Source organism: Lacerta agilis, chromosome 10 (assembly GCF_009819535.1).
Source record: "Lacerta agilis isolate rLacAgi1 chromosome 10, rLacAgi1.pri, whole genome shotgun sequence".
NCBI classification, from domain to species: Eukaryota; Metazoa; Chordata; class Lepidosauria; order Squamata; family Lacertidae; genus Lacerta; species Lacerta agilis.
In genome coordinates, this window is record NC_046321.1 from 70,420,766 (window position 1) to 70,445,947 (window position 25,182).

Below are 25,182 nucleotides of genomic sequence, written 5' to 3' on the forward strand. Positions count from 1 at the left end.
CTGCGGAGGACGGTGGGCGGGGGTGGGAAAGGGCCAGAGGCCGCTGCGGCCCAGCCTTGCCATTCCCTCTAGAAGAAGGAGTCCCAGGTTGCCCTGTATCTGCGCCCCCTCACTCTGCCCGGACGTCCAGGTGGGGCGTTAGACCTCTTTCCCCGGCTGAAGCGCTGGTGGAGTCTTGGTCACCTCCCAAGGAGCGGGTGAATATGAGCCATTTCTTGGTGCACAGAGCCCACCACCCCTCCTCTCTGAGGCAGTATACGGCCAGAGAGAAGAAAAACAAATTGAGCACCTAGGATGTGAAAGCTCCTCTTCTTTCCAAAGGAACCATATTGCTTGCAAGATGGATCAGAGTAAGCGAAATTCAATAGCAGGATTTGCACCACGCTTGGAGCGCGTTGAAGATTTTGATGGGGGTGGCAGAGGCGATGGGACCGTGCCCCAGATGGGCAGAGTTTGGACTTCTTCATACAAGGCCTTGATTAGTGCCTTTTCAAGACTTACATGACTTGATGACTTTTCTTGTGAGAAAATACAATCTGGTTTCTTCTCTGAGGTGTTCAAGGTGCGGCACAAAGTATCTGATCAGGTTATGGCTTTGAATATGAATACGCCAAGCAGCAACAGAGCAAATATGCTGAAAGAAGTCCAGCTCATGAATAGACTTTCACATCCAAACATATTAAAGTTTATGGGTGTCTGTGTGCCTCAAGGACAACTGCATGTCGTTATTGAGTATATCAACTGTGGTAACCTAGAACAGCTGTTGGATGGTAATCAACATCTGCCCTGGACAGGAAGGGTGAAACTGGCACTGGACATTGCTCTGGGACTCACTTACCTTCACTATAAAGACATTTTCCATCGGGATCTGACATCCAAGAACTGTTTGATAAAGCTTGATGAGAATGGATATTCTGCTATAGTTGGTGACTTTGGCTTAGCAGAGAAAATCCCCGACTTCAGTGAGAAATTGCCAGTGGTGGGCTCTCCTTACTGGATGGCACCTGAAGTGCTGAGAGATGAGCCATATAATGAAAAGGCGGATGTATTCTCATATGACATCATTCTTTGTGAGATTATAGCAAGGATCCAGGCAGATCCAGACTATCTCCGTCGCACAGAGAATTTTGGGTTGCATTATGATGCTTTCCAACACATGGTGGGAGATTGTCCCCCTAAATTCCTCCAGTTGGCCTTCAACTGCTGCAATATGGACCCAAAATTACGTCCTTCATTTGCTGACATTGTCAATACATTGGAGGAAATTCTAGGGAATTTGAAAAGTGAGAAGGCTGAAAGAGAAAGAAAGCTCCTAAATCTGGACAGCACAGATCGAAAACCAATCTCAGTTTCCAAATGTTTACTAGAGAGGAGACAAGGAGTAAAAAGGCTAAGTTCACTGGATGACAAGATTCCACCTAAATCACCCCATCCACGGCGCAATATCTGGTTATCACGCAGTCAGTCGGACATATTCTCTCGCCGCAAGATAAACGTTCAGGACGCCTACTATACACCAAGCAAAGGGGCAAACCAGAAAGTCATCCCTTTCAATTCTAGGGAAGACTTGAAAGGTGGGAAGGTCAATTTTTTTTGATTTGCCAAGCAAATCTGTGATATCACTTGTATTTGACTTGCACTCCCCAGAGGCCCCTTCATGGATCACTGCCTATGCAAAAGCATTTGACTGTGTCGACCACAGCAAACTATGGCAAGTTCTTAAAGAAATGGGAGTGCCAGATCACCTCATTTGCCTCCTGAGAAATCTCTATGTGGGACAAGAAGCTACAGTTAGAACCGGATATGGAACAACTGATTGGTTCAAAATTGGGAAAGGAGTACGACAAGGCTGTATATTGTCTCCCTGCTTATTTAACTTATATGCAGAATACATCATGCGAAAGGCTGGACTGGATGAATCCCCAACCGGAATTAAGATTGCCGGAAAAAATATCAACAACCTCAGATATGCTGATGATACTACCTTGATGGCAGAAAGTGAGGAAGAATTGAAGAACCTTTTAATGAGGGTGAAAGAAGAGAGCGCAAAATATGGTCTGAAGCTCAACATCAAAAAAACTAAGATCATGGCCACTGGTCCCATCACCTCCTGGCAAATAGAAGGGGAAGAAATGGAGGCAGTGAGAGATTTCACTTTCTTGGGTTCCATGATCACTGCAGATGGTGACAGCAGTCACGAAATCAGAAGACGCCTGCTTCTTGGGAGAAAAGCAATGACAAACCTAGACAGCATCTTAAAAAGCAAAGACATCACCTTGCCGACAAAAGTCCGTATAGTTAAAGCTATGGTTTTCCCAGTAGTAATGTACGGAAGTGAGAGCTGGACCATAAAGAAGGCTGATCGCCGTAGAATTGATGCTTTTGAATTATGGTGCTGGAAGAGACTCTTGAGAGTCCCGTGGACTGCAAGAAGATCAAACCTATCCATTCTCAAAGAAATCAGCCCTGAGTACTCACTAGAAGGACAGATCCTGAAGTTGAGGCTCCAGTACTTTGGCCACCTCATGAGAAGAGAAGAATCCCTAGAAAAGACCCTGATGTTGGGAAAGATGGAGGGCACAAGGAGAAGGGGACGACAGAGGATGAGATGGTTGGACAGTGTTCTCGAAGCTACTAACATGAGTTTGGCCAAACTGCGAGAGGCAGTGAAGGATAGGCGTGCCTGGCGTACTCTGGTCCATGGGGTCACGAAGAGTCGGACACGACTGAACGACTGAACAACAACAACAACAACCCCAGAGGCAGAAGGATGTCTGAAGATGAACCAGACCCCATTCAGGCAGACTTCTAACACTGACTGGCTGGACTCCTCTTTCCTTCCTGCAAGACAGAGCAGATCACTTCCAGGATCTCTTGAATTTGTGCATAAAGATTATAGAACATTTAGGGATCTCTCTTCAACCATTAGTAGATGTGATCCCAGCCAGCTGGGGGCTGAAGTGCGGCAGAAGCTACTGAGCAGCAGTCAGTATGGAGTGTCTGAGATTCCTCCTTTTCAGGCAGGACTCGCCTTCTCCTCCTCGGCAGGAGGAGGAGATGGACTATTCTGATGGACTGGACCCCCAAGATGAAAATGGGTACTGCCCTGTAAATTTTGCTAAGGAAGCAGAACTCGGAAAGCCCAGGGGGGCAAGTTGCCAGAATGTAGATGGTGTCTTGGCACATAATTTAGACCATTCAGAAAATAGATCCTCAGAGATGTTTATGAGCTGCATCTCCTCTGAAGATATGGAAGTTGAAGATGAAACTCAAAGGAACATGCCTTCCACTAGGTTGGAGTCTTCCAAACTATTGTTCAGTGTTAACCCTTGCCCACAGTCTGGCAGAGAAGCCTCTCTATTTGAGGCAGTGGATAGTGACATCTCAAATCTTGTTTCTCTGCCATCTTCAAATGCACCAGCATCAGTATGCGAGCAATCAAAATGTGACATTTAAAGTTCAGCCATGATCTTTGCTTCCCAACTTCTTTGCTTTTTTAATTTTCTATGTCAGAATACTCTAGCAAAGTGTAGCAACCAGACCAGTCCATTTGGAGAGACAGCATGTATGTCAGTGTATGAGAGATAATAATCCCTTACCGTACCTCAGGAGGCAGCTACTGCAGGCAGAAGGGCAGAACAATATCTCCATGGAATGCCTGGATCAATGCAGGGCCATAAATATGGGATCCTAGGCTTGGCCCTACTTAGAAGCCATTTTCTGTCTGTGTACACAGTTTAGATCCCATTAAAGAAATTATTCCAAACTTGGCAGCATCCTTTAAAAACCCTATAACTCTCTTTTTGTGACAGGCAGGGAGCCGTGTTGGTCTGCCATAGTCAAAACAAAATAAAAAAATTTAAAAAAATTCCTTCCAGTAGCACCTTAGAGACCAACTAAGTTTGTTCTTGGTGTGAGCTTGCATGTGCATGCACACTTCTTCAGATACCTCTTTTTGTGTTCATTCTTGGGAGCTGCTGAGCAGGTATAAATGACCTCTTATTGAGTATAACAAGATGGAAATTGACAATGCAGGGACAACATAGATAGATAAGGTGGTAGCATCCTGCACCTCTGTTGTAATGGCAGGTTCATAGTGCTGGCCTGAAACCCAAAGTTCCACTGAAGAAAGTCAGACTTGACTGCTGGAGCTAAATTTCCTACCTCTTCCAATCCAGTTTCAAACACTGGAAGCAAACAGCTCAGATTCCTACTTCAAGCATTCCTTGTCCAATTATTACTTCCTTTGGTCACCTTAATACCATGACCAAGAAAGAGGCCAATCCCATTTTTCTTAAGCAATAATAGGTGCTGTGCAACCAAATGCCTGTTCAGTAAATTTGAAGTGCACAAAGAGGATGAACACCTGTGTGTTTGTAACTCTTCAGTATCTCCAATTCTACATTGTAGAAGAAATTAAGTGTATAACCATCCAAGTGTTTGACATGGGAGCTCTTAAAAGTAAACCAGCCCTTCCTCAGCAGCATTCTCTTAAAATCCAGCTCTGTCCAGCTCTTTGTGCAACTCTTCAATTAGCCTCTCCATGTGGGTCAATCACACACTCTGAACAGATATATGTACATATGGAAACTTGGTCTGTATTTACATTTTGTATAACTTAAAAGTACCTCACCTGAGATTCCTCCATTGGAAGAGGGATGCTTGTTCACTAGACTCTGACTGTAGCTGCAGAAATAGTACTTCCAATCCTTACTAGTCTCTCTTTCTGAGTATCAAGTCCAGCACAATGCTCAAAGTAGAGAGAAGTTAGTATGTGCTGAATAAGAGGGATTGGAGTCCCAAGTCTTGACTCTAGTCCCTTATTTTAATATAATAGCCTAATGAGAATTCCCCTGTGGCAAAGAAATAAAAAAGCAGTGCTGCTTCCTGATGTGTGTAGATGTCCTCTATTAACCCCTCAAAAAGGAACCATAAAAATGGTGAAAGTCCACAAAAAGTACCAAGCAATAACTGGGGATCACAGATATGGAAATATTTGAAAAACAGGTAACAATATCTTGCCTAAGAGTTGCTTGTTGCAACCTTGACAGCAGTAACATCTTTTTGCAATCTATGCTTATGTTATAGGAGCCCTTAACATTGTCAAGTTCCTTCCAGAGAACTCCCCACAGCTATTTTTTGCATGCATTTTTTTAAGACAGTGAAAAATAAATGTGTTACCATCTCACTGCATACTTAGGATATACAATGGTACCTCGGGTTAAGAACTTAATTCGTTCCGGAGGTCCATTCTTAACCTGAAACTGTTCTTAACCTGAAGCACCACTTTAGCTAATGGGACCTCCTGCTGCCACTGCGCCGCCAGAGCACAATTTCTGTTCTTATCCTGAAGCGTTATTTCTGGGTTAGCGGAGTCTGTAACCTGAAGCTTCTGTAACCTGAAGCATCTGTAACCTGAGGTACATCTGTAGTAACGTTTTGTTCCTCCAAGGAAGAAGCATTTACTCTTGATCAGTGCATGGATACTGAAAGAACTGAGGACTGGAGTCTGCTTTAGAGGCCATGAAAGGAGTCCACACTTCTGCTTCCTCTGGTCTGTGGTTGATGTGTGAGCTCCTAGAACCCTGTAGCCTTTAGATGTTTGACATGTGCTCTTACTGTTTTGTGAAGATTTAAACAAGTGGCCTCTGATTTTGCTTCATCTATGTTTTTCCTGCTTTCATGCAGTTTTTCTGCAAACAACCTATCAGATGTGGTATTCTTTCTTGAGCTGGGGGAGAGGGTTGCTTAAATGGCTGATCTGCATTCTTAGCAGAATGCTAGCATGAGGCTTTAGTCTCTTAACCTGGTACAGAAAGTATGACATTTCTCCAGCCCACACTGTAATGGAGTTCTTTTTGAAGGAGCTTAGTGGAAGCCAATTCCTTGGTCATTGTGTCGCTAAAATTAAACGTATACTGTCCACTTTTGCAACACGTAAGAGCCCCTGATCCCATGGCCTTCTGGATATCCTGTCTAAAGCCAGTATTGCAGAGCAGCTGTTGACCATTAGCTGTAATGAATACAGATTGTGGCAAAACAGTGGCAGTGCTTTGTACAAATACAATAGTGAGTTTTGCTTTTATCATGTTTTTGATTTGCTGACAGATGCATCTTGCTTTCTTACAAGCGACCTGCAGATCCGTCTAAGATCTCCAATCTGTTTTTAATTCACTCAATCTTTCTATGTTACATTTATTAAACACGTGATAGCAGCAATACTTGTAGATTGGTGAAGGATGACTGTGTATAATTACAGGTAGGCAGCCGTGTTGGTCTGCTGTATCTGAAGAAGTGTGCATGCACACAAAAGCTCATACCAAGAAAAAAAACTTAGTTGGTCTCTAAGGTCCTACTGGAAGGATTTATTATTATTTTTTATTGTGTATAATTGTATGTAAGAAATTGCTACCCCAGCACAAGACAGGAGTATGATAGGTTTATTGTTGGTTGATGTATTGTGTCCAAGAACACTGGTGTTTCTTGCCAGTTTAACTACAGACACTTGAATAATTCCTCTTTGCACTTAATGCTGCTGTTTATACTGCATGTCACTACATTTCTATGCAAGAATAACCTTTGGGGGCAGCCAAATATTTGATTAAGGTTTAAAGATCTTTACAAGATCTATTTTCATATTTATGAAGGAATTTTATGTCTTAATATTTGCAAAACAAAATAAAAAATTAAAAAAATTCCTTCCAGTAGCACCTTAGAGACCAACTAAGTTTGTTCTTGGTATGAGCTTTCGTGTGCATGCACACTTCTTCACATACACTGAAACAGAATTCACCAGACCCTTACATATAGTGAGAGAGTGGGGAGGGGTATTACTCAGAAGGGTGGTGGGAAAGTCTGTAAATAGCTAAACTTTGTCATTAAATCTTAGGGGGAAAGTCTGTAGCCTGTGTATAATTTAACACTGCCAGAAAAGAATCTTTACGAAACATTTTTCTAATACTGCAGATATTTATGGATGTGTAAAGAAGGCAAATATTGGTTTTTATGTTTTACTTGATCTGACTTTTTTCCTGAACTACAGCAACAGTATGTTTTACTGGAACTGAAATAAGTAACCAAAGATAAATCTAGTTTAAAGTATTTGAATGTTTTCTTTGTCAGTTTTTGTAAACTGTTTCCCAATTTGCTTGTAGAATAAAAACAAATAAATCCTAAGATCAGGAGGCAGGTAATGTTACACCTCTTCAAGATCCTGGAGAGCTGCAGCCAGTCAGAGTAGAAAATGCTGGGCTAGATGAAGGAATACCGTGAGCCAGCATAGAACACTTTCCTGGGTTTTAGTCTGCTTCACTTCCTTGCTTTAACAGCAAAAATAAAGAGGGGCCACCTGTTGAAATGTCTGAAATTGCTTCTATCTTGTCCAGGGAGAACACTGTACCTAGGCAGTGAGTATTGCTGTATGATTTAGCAGCTGAATTTAGGCAAGCCTTCGTCTTAATCTATGCAGTGTCAACTAATATAATCTAGGCCATATTTCCTCAGATGTTGGACAACCCCCATCATCCCTGGGCAGCCTGCTCAATGATTAGGGATGATGGAAGTTGTAGTTGAAGAACATCAGGCAGCAGAGGGTGAAAGGCTGCCCTAGGCAAAGACATCTGTGGATTCTGGCTTTCAAACCCTCCATCAAATATATACTTTTGGGGGCTGAAAGGCAAAGTTGAATTTTTTTATGAAAAAAAACTTATATAAGTTATGATCATACTGAATTTTTCATAACATACAGAGCTAGGGATATGTGTATATCTCTCTCTCTCTCTGTGTGTGTGTGTGTGTGTGTGTGTGTGAGTGAGAGAGAGAGGGGGGGGAGGGAGAATTCAGCAGTGTTTATTTTTGGTTATTAGTTTGTTTATGTTGTTTTGTGGATTATGAGTGCTGTAGTGCAGTGTTTTTCAACCTTTTTTGGGCAAAGGCACACTTGTTTCATGAAAAAAATCATGAGGCACACCACCATTAGAAAATATTAAAAAATTTAACTCTGTGCCTATATTGACTATATATAAAGTAATTTTTCAATTTTTCTCATGGCACACCAAGCAACATCTCGCGGCACACTAGTGTGCCACGGAACAGTGGTTGAAAAACACTGCTGTAGTGCTTTGTGAATATGGCTTTTGTTTTGGTTGTGATGTTTACCTCTTTTTTTAGTTGTTTTGTAGAAAGTGGTTGTTTTACCAATGATTGTTAAATATTCTATAAGATTTATGCTGTAATTGTGATGTTCTATTATATTACTGTTATTTATTATTTGTGAGCCGCTTCGTGATTCATGTGACTGAAAAGCGGCAAAGAAAGATAATAAATGAAAATGAAATAAAATGAAATTGTTTTATAGATTTCTTCCTGTTTACATAGGGGTGGGGACAAGCAAATAGTGTCACCAATGAAATAAACATTCCTGTGAATGCACGGATTGCTAACTTCCTGTCACATGTGAGACCATGGAATAGTAGTCTGAAATAAACATGCACGACATATTTCAAATTTGTAGATGACACCAAACTGGGAGGGGTAGCTAATGCAGCAGAAGACAGAATCAGAATTCAAAATGACCTTAACAGATTGGAGAACTGGGCACAAGCTAACAAAATGAATTTAAATAGGGACAAATGTAAGGTTACTTAGGCAGGAAGAACCAGATACACAAATATAGGATGGGGGACACCTGGCTTACTAGCAGTACATGTGAAAAGGATCTAGGGGTCTTGGTGGACAACAAGCTTAATATGAGTCAACAGTGTTAAGTCAACAGCAGCAGCAAAAACAAAGTTAATGCTATTCTAGGCTGCATCAACAGAAGTCCAGTGTTCAGATCAAGGGAAGTCATAGTACAGTACCACTCTATTCTGCCTTGGTCAGACCACACCTGGAATCCTGTGTCCAATTCTGAGCACCACAATTTAAGAGGGATGTTGATAAGCTGGAATGTGTGCAGAGGAGGGCAACCAAGATGATCAAGGGTCTGGAAACTAAGCCTTATGAGGAGCGCTGGGTATGTTTAGCCTGGAAAAGAGGGGACTGAGAGGAGATATGATAGCTATCTTCAAATATCTGAAGGGAGGGAGCATGCTTCTTTTCTTCTGCTTTGGAGGGTAGGACTTAAACCAATGGCTTCAAGTTACAAGAAGGGAGACTCCAACTAAACATTCGGAAAAACTTTCTGACAGTAAGAGCTGTTTGACAGTGGAACAGATTCCCGTGAGAGGTGGCAGACTCTCCTTCCTTGGAGGTTTTTAAACAGAGGTTGGGTGGCCATCTGTCATGGATGCTTTAGCTGAGATTCCTGCATTGCAGGGGGTTGGACTAGATGACTCTTGGTCCCTTCCAGCTCTAACATTCTATGATTCTAAGTCTTTACCTGGAGGCTTGTGCTGTTGTCTGAAAATGGAGAACTGAAGAAACCGCTCACTATGCTCATTACTGATTCTGTGACATACTTCTCCAGAGATGCATCTGCATGTTTTCTGTCCGTGGTTGTGTTACAAACCTAGAGCAGACAGAGGAACTGCATGAAGAATGAGTGAAAACAGCAGCTCCCATCCATCACACACACCCCATTTCTATTCAATGTAAAAAATGTAAAACAAAAACAAAAAACCACCATCCCTCCTTATACAGTAGGTGATACCAAACATGGAACAATAAAGCTCAATTTCCCAGGGTTCAGATCACTAACATGAGTCACTTTTTACATTTAAAGCAAATTTTCAGTTATCATGAACACATATGCTTGGTTTGCTATTCTGGTTTTTTTAAAATAAAAAAAAACAATAAGGAAAACGCTAAAAAGAATACAAAAAAGGGAGAATTCAAAAGGAAGAAAAGAAAGAAACAAAACATGTATAGTGATTGTACAGAAGGGTTAATGGCACAAGGATTCATCAGTCTGCATGGAGTTCTATGACATCCTGCCAGAAAACTGAAATTTATCATCTGTTCCTGCTTTTTAAGTAGGTAAAGGTAAAAGTAAAGGTAAAGGGATGCCTGACCATTAGGTCCAGTCGTGGACGACTCTGGGGTTGCAGCACTCATCTCGCCTTACTGGCCGAGGGAGCAGGTGTTTGTCCGCAGACAGTTTTTCCAGGTCATGTGGCCAGCATGTCTTCTGGTGAACCAGAGCAGTGCATGGAAACACCGTTTACCTTCCCACCGGAGCAGTACCTATTTATCTACTTGCACTTTGACATGCTTTCAAACTTGAACCACTGACCTTCGATTCGACCTTGGATTCGAACCACCGACCTTCTGATCAGTGAGCTCTAGGCTCAGTGGTTTAGAACACAGCGCCACCCGCGTCCCTCACTTTTAAAGTAAACTATTCATTTATGAGCTACACGATTTAAGAGGTCTTTCAGCCATTCTTCCGTAACAAGACGGAGGAGGACAAATTGGGGGAGGAGCCCCACATAATTGATCACAAAACACACAGCATTTGAACGACAATGTTCATCAACTTGTGGTCCCCCTCAAATATTTTATTGGGGGGCCAAAGGGGCATTGGCCCCTAAAGTTGGCTCTTATGATCTAGATCAAGTGAAGGACTCTCCTTATAGACTGGGCAAATGAAACTCCCCAGCTATTACTGAATTGCATGTGCTCCAAAACTGTGAAAACTTTAGTTCTGCATAATACTAAGTTTATTGTAGAGCTTGATTGCTACTGAAGGTATGAAGTTGTGCCACAAAAGATTCTTCTGCCCTGGACCACTGTGCTTCCCAAGGAAACAGGTGATGCCCTTCTTGGGATATAATATTAGACACATACATGTGGAATCCTCTCTCTCTCTCTCTCTCTCTCTCTCTCTCTCTCTCACACACACACACACACACACACACACACACACACACACTGAGAGGATGTCATGCTTAAGGGATTAGGCCTCTGAGTAAACATACTTAGAATAAGGATATCAAGGCACAAAATATTCTGATGTGCCTGAGGAGAAACCTTCTCTCAACAAAGTCTTCCAGATTTGCTAAGGACAGGCACCAGCTGAAAGCAATAAGGGAAAAACACGTAGAGCAGCAGCAGCGACTGAAGGGTCCCATCTCTAAATGATCGGGGAGCTTTTGCGACATTCATTATTGATGCTAAACGCTTACTCCAAGTCCTGAAAGCAAGGTAAAAGTTATGTATTCGGAACATATGATTTGTGCCTCCATCTAAAATAACTCTCTTCTCCCCTCCCTGCTGCTCTGAATAAATAAACTCAGTAATCTAGAAGGCTTGGGTAGCTTGAGCCCTGCAAGGCTCCATGAAATTAGAATAGAAGAGAGCACTTTTGACATTCTGCTCTAATGGATGGGCTGGGTAGCAAGAAAAACAAGGAACAGAGAAATAGAAGGAATGTTATCAGACAGCTACTAGAAATGATTTCAAAGGGAAACACACACACTTTGGGGTGAATTAAACGATACCACTGAAAGTTAGGAATAATTTTCTCTTATTTTACTTTACAAATAAGTGACTACCTCAAGCATCACAATAACTTGATGCAAGGCAACATCAGTCATGTTTGCTAAAGGGTCAATATGGCTTTTGGCAACAGACCTTTGCATTGTGGCACTTGTGCTGATTCTACACCTGAGGGGAAGAAGGTCTGTGGGAGGATGGCGCTGTGCCAGTTTAGGAGCGCACAATCTTTCATGACAAACATATTGGATGTGGGAAAGGGAGGAAATGCTGCCCTCTGTAATTTGGACATGTTAAAGCACAGAAAATCCTTCAGAGTAATAAAAGTATGCTCTGTAGTTTCAACTAACCAGCAGCTTCAAAAGTGATGCATGCAACAGTTCAGTGGGTCTATCAGAGAGCTTCCTGAAGACAAGTGGCTGCCAGGGTTGGGTTGAATTCATGCTACACAGATACTAGAGTCTAAGTTCAGCTAAGGCATAAATGGGGCACCAGAAAGACTGAGAAATGTCTTCTGAGAAATTTCATCTCTACTTTGAACTGTCACTTACGAACTTTATGGAGCCGCCGAAAATACGTAAGCACTTGCTTTTCTAACTGTTAGCTTTAGCAAATAATCTGCACCCTCAACACAGAGTAGCCCAGTGCTTCTCTCTGTGGGTACTGATTACTCCGATGTCAGGAGAAGTGCCAGGCCACGTTGTGCTGGGGGTGTCTGTGTGGGGGCACCTGCTTTGCGCCCCCTTAATAATCCAGGCCTGGGCCACAGCCCCTCTGGCACCCCACATCGTAGGTCCCTTGTTCCAGGGACTCGTGAATTTGAAAAGATACACATAAATTTAACTTAAAACAGAAACATAAAACTCCATTCCACTGCCTTTAATAAGGATTATTAATGATTCAATTTTAATCAATATTTATTGATTCATAAAACTTACCCTTGCCATATCAACAAGAAAGTTTTCAAATAGTTTCCAGATGTGGTTACTGGTGTAGATTTCCTTCATTTCCACCTCAGTGTCTACATAGCAATGATTGACAAAGTTCACATATGCTATCTTCACCTGGAACATAATATTTTAAAAAATGAATCAGGTAAGCCAAAGCCATTACATATGTATTTTCTTGTCCAAGACTTCTCACTAATTTATATTTTAAAGCGTTGGGAATCTTGCACGATCAGGCCGGCCACAGGAGTTCCTCTCCCCTGGGTGCTCTCTGCCCTGGCCCCCCTGCTCATTTTCCTGACGGGTCACAACAGGTTTAGGGGCATCTGCGGGCAAGGCAGTCCTTCCCACACTCCTGGGAAGGTCGGGAGGCTGCATACTCCCATTACAGCCTCGAAATTCCCCATGGGGATCTGGAGCGATGGTATCTAACAGCCATTCCTCGTCCATGCAAAAACCGGAAGCCGGGAGGCATGCCATTTCCGTCGCCCCAGTTACGTAGAGGGATGAAACACAAGGAGGGTAGGAGGAGACTTGGGGTGCCGAAGTTCTTATGCTGGGGGAGAAGCCAGAAGGGGCCACTCCTGGATTCTGCCAGCGACTGAGACAGACATGCATTTTGTAGCTCTGCACTGTAAATAGTTTGCACAATTAAACTGCAAAAGACTGTTTGGGCTCCTGCTCCGTTACTCGTGAGGCACCATCACGCAAACCTTACAAAAACCATTTTCCTTTAAATTTTCTTTAAACATTTCATTGATTTGGTGATAGTTCAACCAATCATTTACATATTCTTCCTTCACAGGTTTCATTTTCCATTTATTTCCTTCCTCTTTTATTAATTTCTCATAAGTGACCCAATTTTCTTTCATAATTATCTTTTTCACACTCATAACCACCAGGGTGTTTTATGTTCTAAAAGGTTTTTATACCTGTCCCAAATTTCAGACAGAGATCGTCAGGATATATGGTTACCAAATCCTCTAGGAACCTTTGTTTTATTATACCATAGATATGCGTGCCAACCAAACCTGTTATCAAAACCTTCTAAATCCAACAAATCAGTATTTTGGAGAGACCACTTTTCGACGCCGCTGGGTGCCTGCCCTTAAGATCTTCCTCTTAAGGTTTTTGGGGACTTGTGATGCCCACGCAATGCCCCCCTTTCCCCCAAAAAAGCTGGATTCTCCCCAAGAGGCTGAATCCCGCTTGCCGACGGCTTCGCGACCAACTGGAATTCTCCCCCCAAACTAACTGTTAAGTTGTGGGGAAAGATGGATGAAGGACACAGCTCTTTTAGATCAACAGCTCTTTATTTCAGCAGTTAGAACTGCTCCTTGTCTCTGCTGCAACAACATAGCTGGCTGCTTTATATAATACTAAATAACTTGTAACAGTAACAAATTCCAACTAACTAACCAATGAGTGGACAACAGCTCTCAATCCTTTATTTGCATACTGGTGGCCCTGAGTGAGAACTGCAGCCAATCTTAATACATAATAGGAACAGTTACAGGTAGGTAGCTGTGTTGGTCTGCCATAGTCAAAACAAAATAAAAAAAATAAAAAATTCCTTCCAGTAGCACCTTAGAGACCAACTAAGTTTGCATGGAAACACCGTTTACCTTCCCACCGGAGCAGTACCTATTTATCTACTTGCACATGCTTTCAAACTGCTAGGTTGGCAGGAGCAGAGATTGAGCAACAGGAGCTCACCCCATCGCAGGGATTCAAACCGCCGACCTTCTGATCAGTGAGCTCTAGGCTCAGTGGTTTAGAACACAGCGCCACCCGCGTCCCTCACTTTTTAAGTAAACTATTCATTTATGAGCTACAAGATTTAAGAGGTCTTTCAGCCATTCTTCCATAACAAGACATATATTGTGGGAGGAGCCTTCTAAAACCTTCTAGAAGGTTCCAGTAGCACCTTAGAGACCAACTAAGTTTGTTTTTGGTATGAGCTTTTGTGTGCATGCACACTTCTTCAGATACTTCAGATTCTTCAGGTATCTGAAGAAGTGTGCATGCACACGAAAGCTCATACCAAAAACAAACTTAGTTGGTCTCTAAGGTGCTACTGGAAGGAATTTTTTATTTTGTTTTGATATAATAGGAAGAAGAAGAAGAAGAAGAAGAAGAAGAAGAAGAAGAAGAAGAAGAAGAAGAATCGCATACCTACATACATCTATCTCCCCATCCACTTTCAATTAGTAACCCCCTGCCCTTTTGTGGTAATCTACTTTAAAAGAGGCCCCACGGATACAGAGTACACATGTTCAATGGGGCCTCTTTTAAAAGACTCACCCTGTATAACTTGAATCACCACTGCAGAAGTGGAGTGGAGGCTTCGCGCTGAGAGATCCCCACCTCCATACCTGCTTGCACACAAGTAGGAGAAGGAGCGAGCTGAGCACCTGGCTGCCTTCAGGTGGTGCAGGGGCTCTCAGATGCAGCTTCCCGGCTGCCTCCACCTTCCCCAACCCCAGCAACTATTCAGTCTGGCTGCCTACATGGGGTTGCCGGGGAGATGAGGGCTCCTTTAAAATTCTCTCTTGAGGGGAGTGCAGCCACGAACCCCTCAATGGAAAGTGTGATGGAGCCTGCACTTCCCCAGCTGAGCAGCCCCGATCCAACTCCTGCTCCCGTGCAAGCAGCAATGCAGCCTAGCAGAGCAGCCCAATCCCACCCCTACTTGCCTGCAAGCAGAAGCAGGCTGGTGGGGTGGCAGTGACATCCCTCGCCTGCTCGCTTGCCGCCCAGCCTTCCTTCCCTCACTAGGAAAATGGAAGTATGGCACTTAAAACGGAAGTTATACTCAGAACAGAGCACGTTCAGCTTCTGAGAACAAGGACTGAATGAAATGCACTTATTCCAAGAGAGCACCAGTAAGAGAATTTTTAACCCAGGTTAAAGTTACTGTTATGAACACATTTTCCTCAGTGTTCAGCTTCAGTCCAAGTTGAAAGTTCATTTACTGTTTGTCTTTATGAATAGAAGTTTTCCCTTTAATAGCACGGTAACTAAAAAGTCAAATTCAATAAAGTCAAAGCTTATTCTGCTTTAATACCTCATTTTATTCAGGTTTTAGTTTAAGAATTAAGGAACAGTGGCTCATGTACATACTGAAATTTTCATATTCTCAAGAATACAAACATGGTGCTTCATTTTGAAAGGACAAGGCCCTTGTCAGGAAACAATTTTTAAAATGCTGTGCAGCACTGGAAACAGAGACCATGCAGGTTCTCTGGGTGTATATTCCATGTTTCTAAACAGAATTAGAGCAATACAATACCTGCACAGCTGCAGGAAGGCTATTGATAAACAATCTGATAGTCCTGAACATAAAACCACATTCCCCACTCCCCAACTACCCCAACAACCCACAACTCACACTCTCAGCACCCCGCCCCTGCTCTAAGGACTCCACCCATAATACAAAAAGAACCACACAAGGGCAACAAACAAAATAAGCAGGTAAAAGAAAAGGAAAACAAAGAAAAAACCCCGTACCAACTAAAACAATACCTCAACCTCAATAAAACAATCCACAAACAGGCTAAAATCTGACACACAACCAGCACAATGGTGGTGCCAGAGTGTACCAATACCCATATCCCCACCCCACATACCAATGATGCTGTTAATAACACTGACAACATTGCGTATAAATCTTATACCCAACACAGGCATCACAAAGATACTTAACACCATCTCACTGACCATCTCCCTATCACAAACAACAGGAAGGACAGCCTGTTCTTAAACAAGACCCTCCATGCCAGCTGAGACCCAGGACCCACCAGCTAGACACCAGATGGTTCAAGATACCCCAAATAAACACCTATATAACTACATATAGGCTACTTTCTGTAATCTACTCCCCTTTTTAACCCAAATCTAAATCTAACTCCCCCTTCTCCCCCACCCATCACACTTTATGTTAGTGCAATTTAATATTGTGAGGTGAGAGACACAGGGCAACTATAAAGTAGATAAGCAGGATGGCCAGCTTAAAAGCAATTACACTAAATGTGAGGGGGTTGGGAAACCCTGTCAAAAGAAAATGCATCACCATGAAATCATACAAGAAAGACACAATCCACTCAAAGTAAGTAAACTCCTGAGCAAACCCCGCTTCAGTCAACAATGGTTTGCACCTGGCTCACAAAACACCTGCGGAGTAGCCATAATACTCAGCAGAGACCTGAACTTGAAAGCCACACCAGATTCATTTTCGATAAAGGGACACTAGATGTCAAAACCAAACTGACAATTGGCTCCATATATGTCCCAAACTCAAAACAACTAGAATTCATCCAGAAAACACTAAACAAGTTCTCGAAGGGGAAGCAATCCTGGAAGGTGACCTCAACCTAAATATGAGAGGCATCTCCCTGAAAGACACCCACCCTACAACTCCATGGACAACCTACCTCCGAAGGAAACCCGAAACAATTGGGACTCTTACAAATTGCTTAAAATGCTAAAAAAACAACAACGCATGTGTCTCTATGACATATGGGGTGAAGAAAACCCGGGAGACACCAGCCACACATTCCAGTCCAGGTGCCACGGCACAGTGTCCAGACTACGTAGATAGCATTCTGCTCTCACAAGGTCTGATCCCCTTGGTTGAATCAACGAACATAGGTAGCATTAAAATCACAAACCACACCCCTGTAAAAGTTACCCTTAAAAAAGGAGAAGAAACACAAACCACCCCATCATGGTCCTTCAGTCCCATCCTAACCACAAATAAACTAATTAGAGAGAGTCTCACAAAAACTCTCCAAAACTACTCCAAATAAAATTATGTAGATAATATAACAGCCCCCCTCCTATGGGATGCAATGAAAGCGGTCACCAGGGGAGCTTGCATAAAAGAGAAAGCATCCCTTACAAAACAAACCTCCTCAAAAATTAGCAAAACAGAACAAGACATCACGGCCCTCTCATCATGCTACAAACAAACAGGAGCTAAACTCCTTAAACTTATAGAACGAAAAAGGAGGGAACTAGATTCACTAGAAATCAACAAAACAATGATCAACATTCTATATCCAAAACAACACTTCTATGAGTATGGAGGGAAAAACTCCAGACTATTAGCAAACAGGAAAAAATCACACAAAACAAGAATGCACAACTCGAGAACCTTTGAAGAACATTTCATCTAGTTCGGCCTCGTCAATGGCTTTTGAACTTCTCTCCATTTTCCTATGTGCTACCCTCACCATTGTGGCAGTACGGAGTTATCATTCCATGTTTGGACTCAGGCTACTTGTTGTATGATTCATTAATCCAATTTGTTTAGATATAGCTGTATTTTTATCCATTCCTTGTTTTCAGTATTTGCACTTGGCACCTTAGTATGTTTGTGATTTGAATGGTTACTAGCCCATTTCTATTCTATTATTCTAGTAAATTTGGTTTTATATTTATAGCCAGTTTGTGGTGTTGTTGTTTTGTCTTGTTTTGTTTTGTCCACACCCAATGGACTAGAATGTGGTCTAAACCTCTCTCTTTTCTTCCTTTTTAAAAAAATCTTTATTGAGAATTATAACATTCATACATTAAAAACAATGCTCAACAAAACGAACATCACACACACACATAACCATAATACATCAAAAAGAAAATTGAACAAAACAAATCATACATATTCATTCATTCATTCATGCTATCTATTAATAAAATATCAATATTCACTACTTAAATAAATAAATCATATCCAATCCAAGTTAATCATAAATCATAATATCTAGTTGTACACTTGACTTAGGCTTTCGCCTGCCCTCCTCCCGGGTTGCTTAATTTACTCATTACTGCGTTTTCCAACCATTTAACCAAATTTCATGTGAATTTATCGACTTTTTATCTTTCCTTCCCTTTTTTACCAACACAGAATGTTAGAAATGGATCCAAGTTTTTATATTCGGGCACTGTTTTTTCATATATATTCCAAATTTCTCCTATCTTTGATTAAATTTTTGATTACTACCACCTCTTATCACTTCTGTTAATTTTGCCAAATCCAGGAAGCTAAATAATTTTTCTTGCCATTCCTGTATACTAGGTACTTCTTGTGTCTTCCAGTAAGATGCAATCAAAATTCTTGCAGCCGCTACTGCATACAAAAACAAATTTCCATCTTTCTTTTTTACTCCATCATCTAATATACCTATTAAAAAGGCTTCCGGATTTCTTTTAATGTTATATTTCAATATCTTCTTAATTTCTTCAAAAATTTGTGTCCAGAATTTTTTAATTTTACCACAGTGCCACCACATATGGCTGAACGTCCCTGTTTCTTTCCCACATCTCCAACACAAATTATCTTTCGTTTTGTACATCTTATGGATTTTAACAGGTGTAAGGTACCATTTGTAAAACATCTTGATCATGTTTTCTTTTATCTTTTATTTCTCTCTCTTTTCTTCCTAACATAACACTGTGTGCAACACTAATGTCTCCCAACAAATGAAACTGATCTGTAGAAAACACAACTTGAAAAAAGAGACAATGCATGTATTTTTGTAAACTAAGAAATCTTTAATAAAAATATATTATTATAAAAACAACAACAACAACAACAACAACAACAATGCTTCACATGCCGTAAAGTCTGGCTTACCTCAGGTATGCAGTCATCATGAGTCACCACTCTCACTATGTCGTCTAGTGGAAGAAGGGAGTTACATTTTATTTCAGTGTAAACATTCTTCCCTTCTGTACATGCTGCTAGCAGTTCCACCAGGGTGATGTGGTAAACCAAAGGGCCGCTTTCGTCCACTCGGTCCCGCTCAGAGCACATCATTTGGAGGAGGATTGGAAATGATGTTCTATCATTGTAAAATACCAGCACGTCTTCACCCCCATTAACGAGCTGAAATTATAACAAGAAATACTTTGCATCTGTTTAAATAGTTCAGTCCCCCACCCCACCTCAGGACATTTGGACATTTGCCGATTATACAAAGCTTTACAAGCTTGATCTCTGCCGGGTAAAGTCTGGCACCGTGACATACTCAAGGACTTTCAGAGACTTCAGTTTGATAGTTTTGATGTTTTGTATTATTCCATAAAGTTTTCTATACTGTAATTGTTTCTGGCCATCATGTTGCCTTCAATATTGCCAAGTATTTTGTCCCTGCAGTGGGAGACAGTTTCTGCTCCAGGGGGCAGCCTGTTGGTGAAATGTGTCCCCCCAGGTGAGAAACAGGAGGGAAGTGTATACACCCACAATGAGAGATGGAGTGGCTTGATTGTTGATTTTTCTGGGCTTTTGCTGCAGGGTTAATTGGTGTTCCCAACACATATACAGTATGACTGATGAGTATTTTATGATGTTGCTATTTTATATTGTTTTGATTGCATTCTTTATACATTTCTTGTATAGTTATTTCAAATTAACATGCTGTTCATAGCTTTAGGGACCTTTGGGCCAAAACCCACTATATAAAAAAAACACATGTAACATCTTGCTTCATAGTTTGAATAAGCCACTTTCAGAGCTGAATGTGGAGGAGGGGCTGCCATTTCAGGTTTCAGTGGTGGTGGGAGAGACAAAACTGCAAAAGAAGGGACAAGGTTTCAAGATTTACTCTGCAGTATGTTCAAAATTAAAAAGGAAGGGACCCATCTAACAGTATTTCTGTAGTTACCTTTTATGCCTCATAATAACAACACACATAGGTGCATCTGGAGATGGGAAGGGATGACTTATTCCCTCACTCCAGTCATGACTGATGAGGTTCAAGATCCACTTTAAAAACTTCTGTCATTAACTACTCCATCTACAGACAATTCCAAAATGGCAAATAAATACGTGTGAATTGCTTTTTTGTGCATTATTCTTGTTAGCTAGCTATTTTTGCATGAATTCAAACTTATTTTCTACCTTTTAGAACTGTAAAAACAGTGGCCTGGTTTCCACGTTAGGCCATGTTTTATTAAGCCATGGTTTGTTAGCTGAACTGCCAAGAAACTATGATCTGAAGCCATGGTTTGTTGCCTTGGTTTGGTTAACAATGACTTGATGCAAACATGAAAACACAGCATCACCATGGTTGGTTTGTCCACCCCACCCCACAGATTCTCACCAAGACAATAACAGGAGACAATAACAACAGTAAAACAAACCACACGTTGAGGAAATAATCCACAATTTGTTTGATCATCTGTGGGACAAGTAATAGTTAACCATTAGTAAACAAACCTTGGCATAGTGTTATGTGCAAAACAGGTCACAAGCTCATCCACTGAACATGGACATCATCCAGTCAGAAGAAAACATGTTTAAGTCCCATTGACTTCAATAGGATTGAATTCTCCAGATGCTTACCTCTCCCACTGAAATTAGTAAGATTACAAGAGGTATGATTCAGCCAAAGAACTTAACCTATTTTAAATCTCATTGATTTCAATAAGCATGTTCTTAGCTCACTCCAAAAGCAATCTAGAGGGCTCACTACTTTAGCTGGACCATTTTATTTTATTACATCTGACTTTTATTAAAGAATCCTAGCACAATCTATTCCCATGGAATCCATTTTATTCCCACACATATCCAATACATTTGTGATCATCAACACATATTGCCCTATAATAAACAAAGGTCTGAACAAAGAATTCAAATATTTGTGTTGCACAGATTGCCTCCTGCTACCATAGTTATTTGCTTTGAGCGCTACAGAAAGCCTCACCAAATTAGAATCTCTGTGTGCTAAAGTCCTGGTCAGATTTGGCAACATTCACACTGCCAAATCTGTGATACAGCCAAACCACACTGGAGTATAGGAATATGGAAAAGTGCATTATACAGAGTCAGATCATTGGTCCATCTAGCTCAGTATTGTTGACAATGACTGCCAGTGGCTTTCCGGGGTTTCAAGACAGGTGACATTCCCAGCCCTACCAAGGAATCCTGTTGATTGAACCTGGAACCTTCTGAAAGCAAAGTAGATGCTCTACCACTGAGCTAAGTAAGGTCCTTCCCCAATCAATGGGGAATCAGTGGCAACAGTGGGTGTGGAAATTCAGCTGTTGTACCACTATTTACTTATATTTTCCCCAATTTTCTCTCCTCTCCTCTCCTCTCCTCTCCTCTCCCCTTGTGTTTCCACACATTGTTGAAATTCAGAGCTGGATCTTTCCTGTCACCCTGAGATGTAGCAACACTCAAGGATAGCAGCAATTCAAAAGCACAGTTCTCTGTACATGAGAAGGTGTCAATAAAAGAGGGATTCAGTAGATTGAAAATCTCTTGCTCGGGGCCACCTACACATGCTCAGCACACACACATGCTATAGGGCCCTATCTTTTTTCACTCATACAGTATATAGAAACTGCTGAACGCCTTGTAACTTGATGAAATGGTGATAATGAAAGTGTAGAAGAAACTGCATGTGTCAAACATATCTAGTGTAGCTGAGTTAACATACCTCTGTCATTACCGTATCTTGGCACTTCTTAACATATTTGCCATCTGCCTTGACAATGGTTTGCAGAAAGCGCAGATATTCCACATGGCGGCCATGCGTCTCGATGCAGTGCACAAAATGCTGCACCGCCCGCTCACTAATTTCATTGCACAGGTGGTAATTGTTTGTGAAGATGTGTCGCATGGTTTCAGCCTCAAGAAGCTAATTTAAAAATAATCAAAAAGCTGCTCAGAAAACAGCAAAGATAAAAAAGAAAACAGCAAAGATGGTGCTTTCATGAAATTCTGACTGAAGTAGTTAGAACACATGGGAATCGCAGGTTACTACTGCATAATAAAACTGCACTGGTAGGAACTGTCAGAGAAAGCTGCAGGGAAGACTTCCCAATGCCTCCAGGAAAGGGAAATAAAATAGATTTGAGATTTCATTTCTTGTGTCATTTCTCAATATAGCTGCAGCTGCATGCCTGGTGTCGCCTTGGTCCATTTAGCTTAGAATATTTTACAATAAGTGGCAGCAGCGCTCCAGGGTTTATTTCCCAGTCCTGCTTGAAGATACAGTACAGGTATGTAGCTGTGTTGGTCTGCCATAGTCAAAACTGCTTGAAGATGTCAGGGATTGACCTCAAATGTTTTGAATGCAAAGCAGGTGCTCTGCTGCAGAGATACAACCCAAGACTGACCTTTGAGCAGATCCTCTGACTCAGTAGGGCAACCAGATGGCCTGCAGGAGCCTCAAGTGACCCAACCAAGTTAGCCAATATAAAGATTGTTGCGTGGGTATGTTGTAGGTGTAATCAGAGCAGAATAAGGGTATTAAAGGAGGGTGTTTAGGTGTGGAAACATTCTGGAACCAAGGAAAAATTAAAGTCCTGGCCACTGGACTAGGAGTGAAGGGACAAGTGTCATAACTGGACTCCCATTCCAAGGTCCTTTAATGCACAGCTACCAAGAAAGGAAATCATGTCGTGCTGCAGGGCGTTCTGCTGAAGAAATATCACTGGTGGGACCATGAGTGTCTATACTTGCACATTTTATTTAACATGTGATGTGACTACTGGCTATGTTACTCTTCTCCCATGCAAGCAACCACAAGTGTCCAGTCTTAGAAAAAAATAGTGTTAAGGGGGTTGGAGGTGTAAAGTCACATGGTAAATAAAGATACATTCTTAATTTGAGTGTGCTCACAATTCTCCTTCTTTTAGCCACAGCTTGGTGTTTTAAGTCATGGGTCAAATTTTCCTGTGTCTGACATCTTATATGACATCAAGGCTTAGGGAAGGTAGTTAACCCAAAACTTTCAGAGGCTTGGCTGACGTAATTAGGTATGTAGGCTGGAGGTTCCCAACCACTGTATTATACACATATACACAAACACAAAGAACAGCACACTGCTTTGCCAAGCTATTTATATTCTCACTAACAAATCACATCTAAAAGTCAAGGGAGTGAAAGAAAATGGAAACAAGTGACAGAAAGCACTAAAACACCAGCAGTCCTATAGGTGGGTTTTCCCAAGCAGTACCTTTGAGAAGTTGGTTCCTCTATGGCATTTGCATACATTATATACATACAGTATCAACCACCTGGGGCCTTATGAATGGCTCTGTTGGTGGTGGTGCCTCACAAGAGGACTTTCTCAGTGGTGTTTCCTGCTTATGGGATGCCTCCCTGGAGAGGTGTATCTGTTCCTCTCAGTGTTAACCTTTACACAGCATTTTCAAATGTTGCTTATTAGGCTCCAGGGAGGAGCATGTTTAGTCGAGTGTGGCAATTTTGTTGTGTTGGTAATTTTTACCATTTTTGGTTTTTTATTGTTTTTTGTTAGTTTGTTTTCTGTATAGGTTTTAAATTTGATTCTAAGGGGAGGGGTCAGGGCTGCCTGGGAGTGGGTCCCGGCCAACAAAATGGCTGGGGCAGGTTCCCCCGGGGGGGGGGGATGCACTGGGACAACCGATCTCAGTGATCACGGGCAGGAGGAGGAGTTATGCTAAGACCAGACCATGTCATTGCCGAGGAAGCAGGTTTAGTCGTTGTTTGAGGACTATCCCTGCCTCCAGACCGGGTCTTGACCAGACGGATACTGGAATCAGCAAGGGATACCCACATGACCTGAAGGTGCCACTATGCAATGCCAGGTCAATTATCCATAAGACAACTGCCATCCATGACCTTATGGGTGGAGAGGGGGGGTTGCAGTGATTTTTAGGAAGTCATTAGTTTGCACCAGGCGTCCTATTGGGAAGACCCAGTTCTCAGAGTGCATGTTCTGGAAGTTGGGCAATAGGGGCAGTACAGGATTCCTTTTGGTGTACTGACCTCCCCACTGCACCAAGGATTCCTTGCCCGAGCTGCTTCAGGTCATGGCGGATGTGGAGACACCTAGCTTGGTTGTCTTAGGGGATTTTAATGTCCATGCCGAAACAACTTTACAAGGAGCCGCTCGGGACTTCGTGGAAAGCATGGCCTCCATGGGGCTGCTCCTTAATAAGTTTGGTCCAACTCATAGCCACGAACATGCCTTGGACCTGATGTTTACCTCTATGGATGTTGGTGATCTGACACTAAGTAAATGCGAAACTAAAGAAGTGCCGTGGTCAGATCACTTCCTGGTGAAACTGGACTTCTCTGTGACCCTTCCCCTCTGTTGGGAGGTGGGACCGATTCAGATGGTCTGCCCCCGCTACTTAATGGATCCAATTGGCTTCCAGAGAGTGGTAGGGGATGTATTATCCCATGTTGATGGCCTTTCAACCGATTCCCTGGTGGCCCACTGGAATGTGGAGTTAACCAGGGCTATTGACTGTCTGGCTCCGAAGCACCCTCTCCGATTGCATGGAGCCTGGACAGCCCTGTGGTTTTCCCCGGAGCTGAGGGCGATGAAACAGTTGCTGAGACGGCTAGAGTGCCGGTGGCAGAAAACTCATTCTGAATCAGACTGGACACGGGCTAGAACTCAACTTCGAGCCTACCAAGTGGCAATGGCAATGGCAAAGAGGACCTTCTCCACTGTTTCTATTGCATCTGCAGAAAACAGTAGCAGGAGACTCTTCCAGGTGGTTTGCAATCTATCAGAACCACCTTCGTCACCGAGGCCTGGTAGGGACCCCAAGATCTCCTGCAATGCTTTTACAAAGTTTTTTTGCAGATAAAGTAGCTCAGATTTGGAAGGAGGTAGACTCCACTGTGGGAGCAGGGCCAGGGCGGGAGAGTGCTGGAGCCCTGTCTAGTCATGTTTCATGGGATCAATTCCAGTCTGTTACCTCCGAGGATGTGGACAGGATGCTTGGACGAGTGAAACCAACCGCCTGTCTCCTTGATCCTTGCCTATCCTGGCTAATAAAAAGCGAGCCAGGAAGG

The 25,182-nt window shown here is 42.2% G+C and overlaps 2 protein-coding genes across 2 annotated transcripts in view; one reads left to right on the top strand and one right to left on the bottom strand.

Annotated features, from left to right (window-relative positions):
- ITPR2 (inositol 1,4,5-trisphosphate receptor type 2) overlaps window positions 1-25,182 on the bottom strand; it is a 347,129-nt gene that overhangs the window by 172,074 nt on the left and 149,873 nt on the right. Inside the window, exons 30-33 of the mRNA XM_033163298.1 lie at window positions 21,824-22,024; window positions 19,015-19,266; window positions 12,372-12,497; window positions 9,380-9,508 (exon numbers count right to left, since the gene is read on the bottom strand). Coding sequence (XP_033019189.1) covers window positions 9,380-9,508; window positions 12,372-12,497; window positions 19,015-19,266; window positions 21,824-22,024 — 708 coding nt within the window. The remainder of the gene's footprint in view (window positions 1-9,379; window positions 9,509-12,371; window positions 12,498-19,014; window positions 19,267-21,823; window positions 22,025-25,182) is intronic.
- Window positions 191-3,464, top strand: LOC117054450 (dual specificity testis-specific protein kinase 2-like). Its single transcript, XM_033163297.1, is given in 4 exon segments — window positions 191-1,573; window positions 1,575-1,649; window positions 2,763-3,014; window positions 3,016-3,464. Coding segments are annotated over 4 exon segments (1,752 nt in total). The 5' UTR covers window positions 191-589; the 3' UTR covers window positions 3,457-3,464.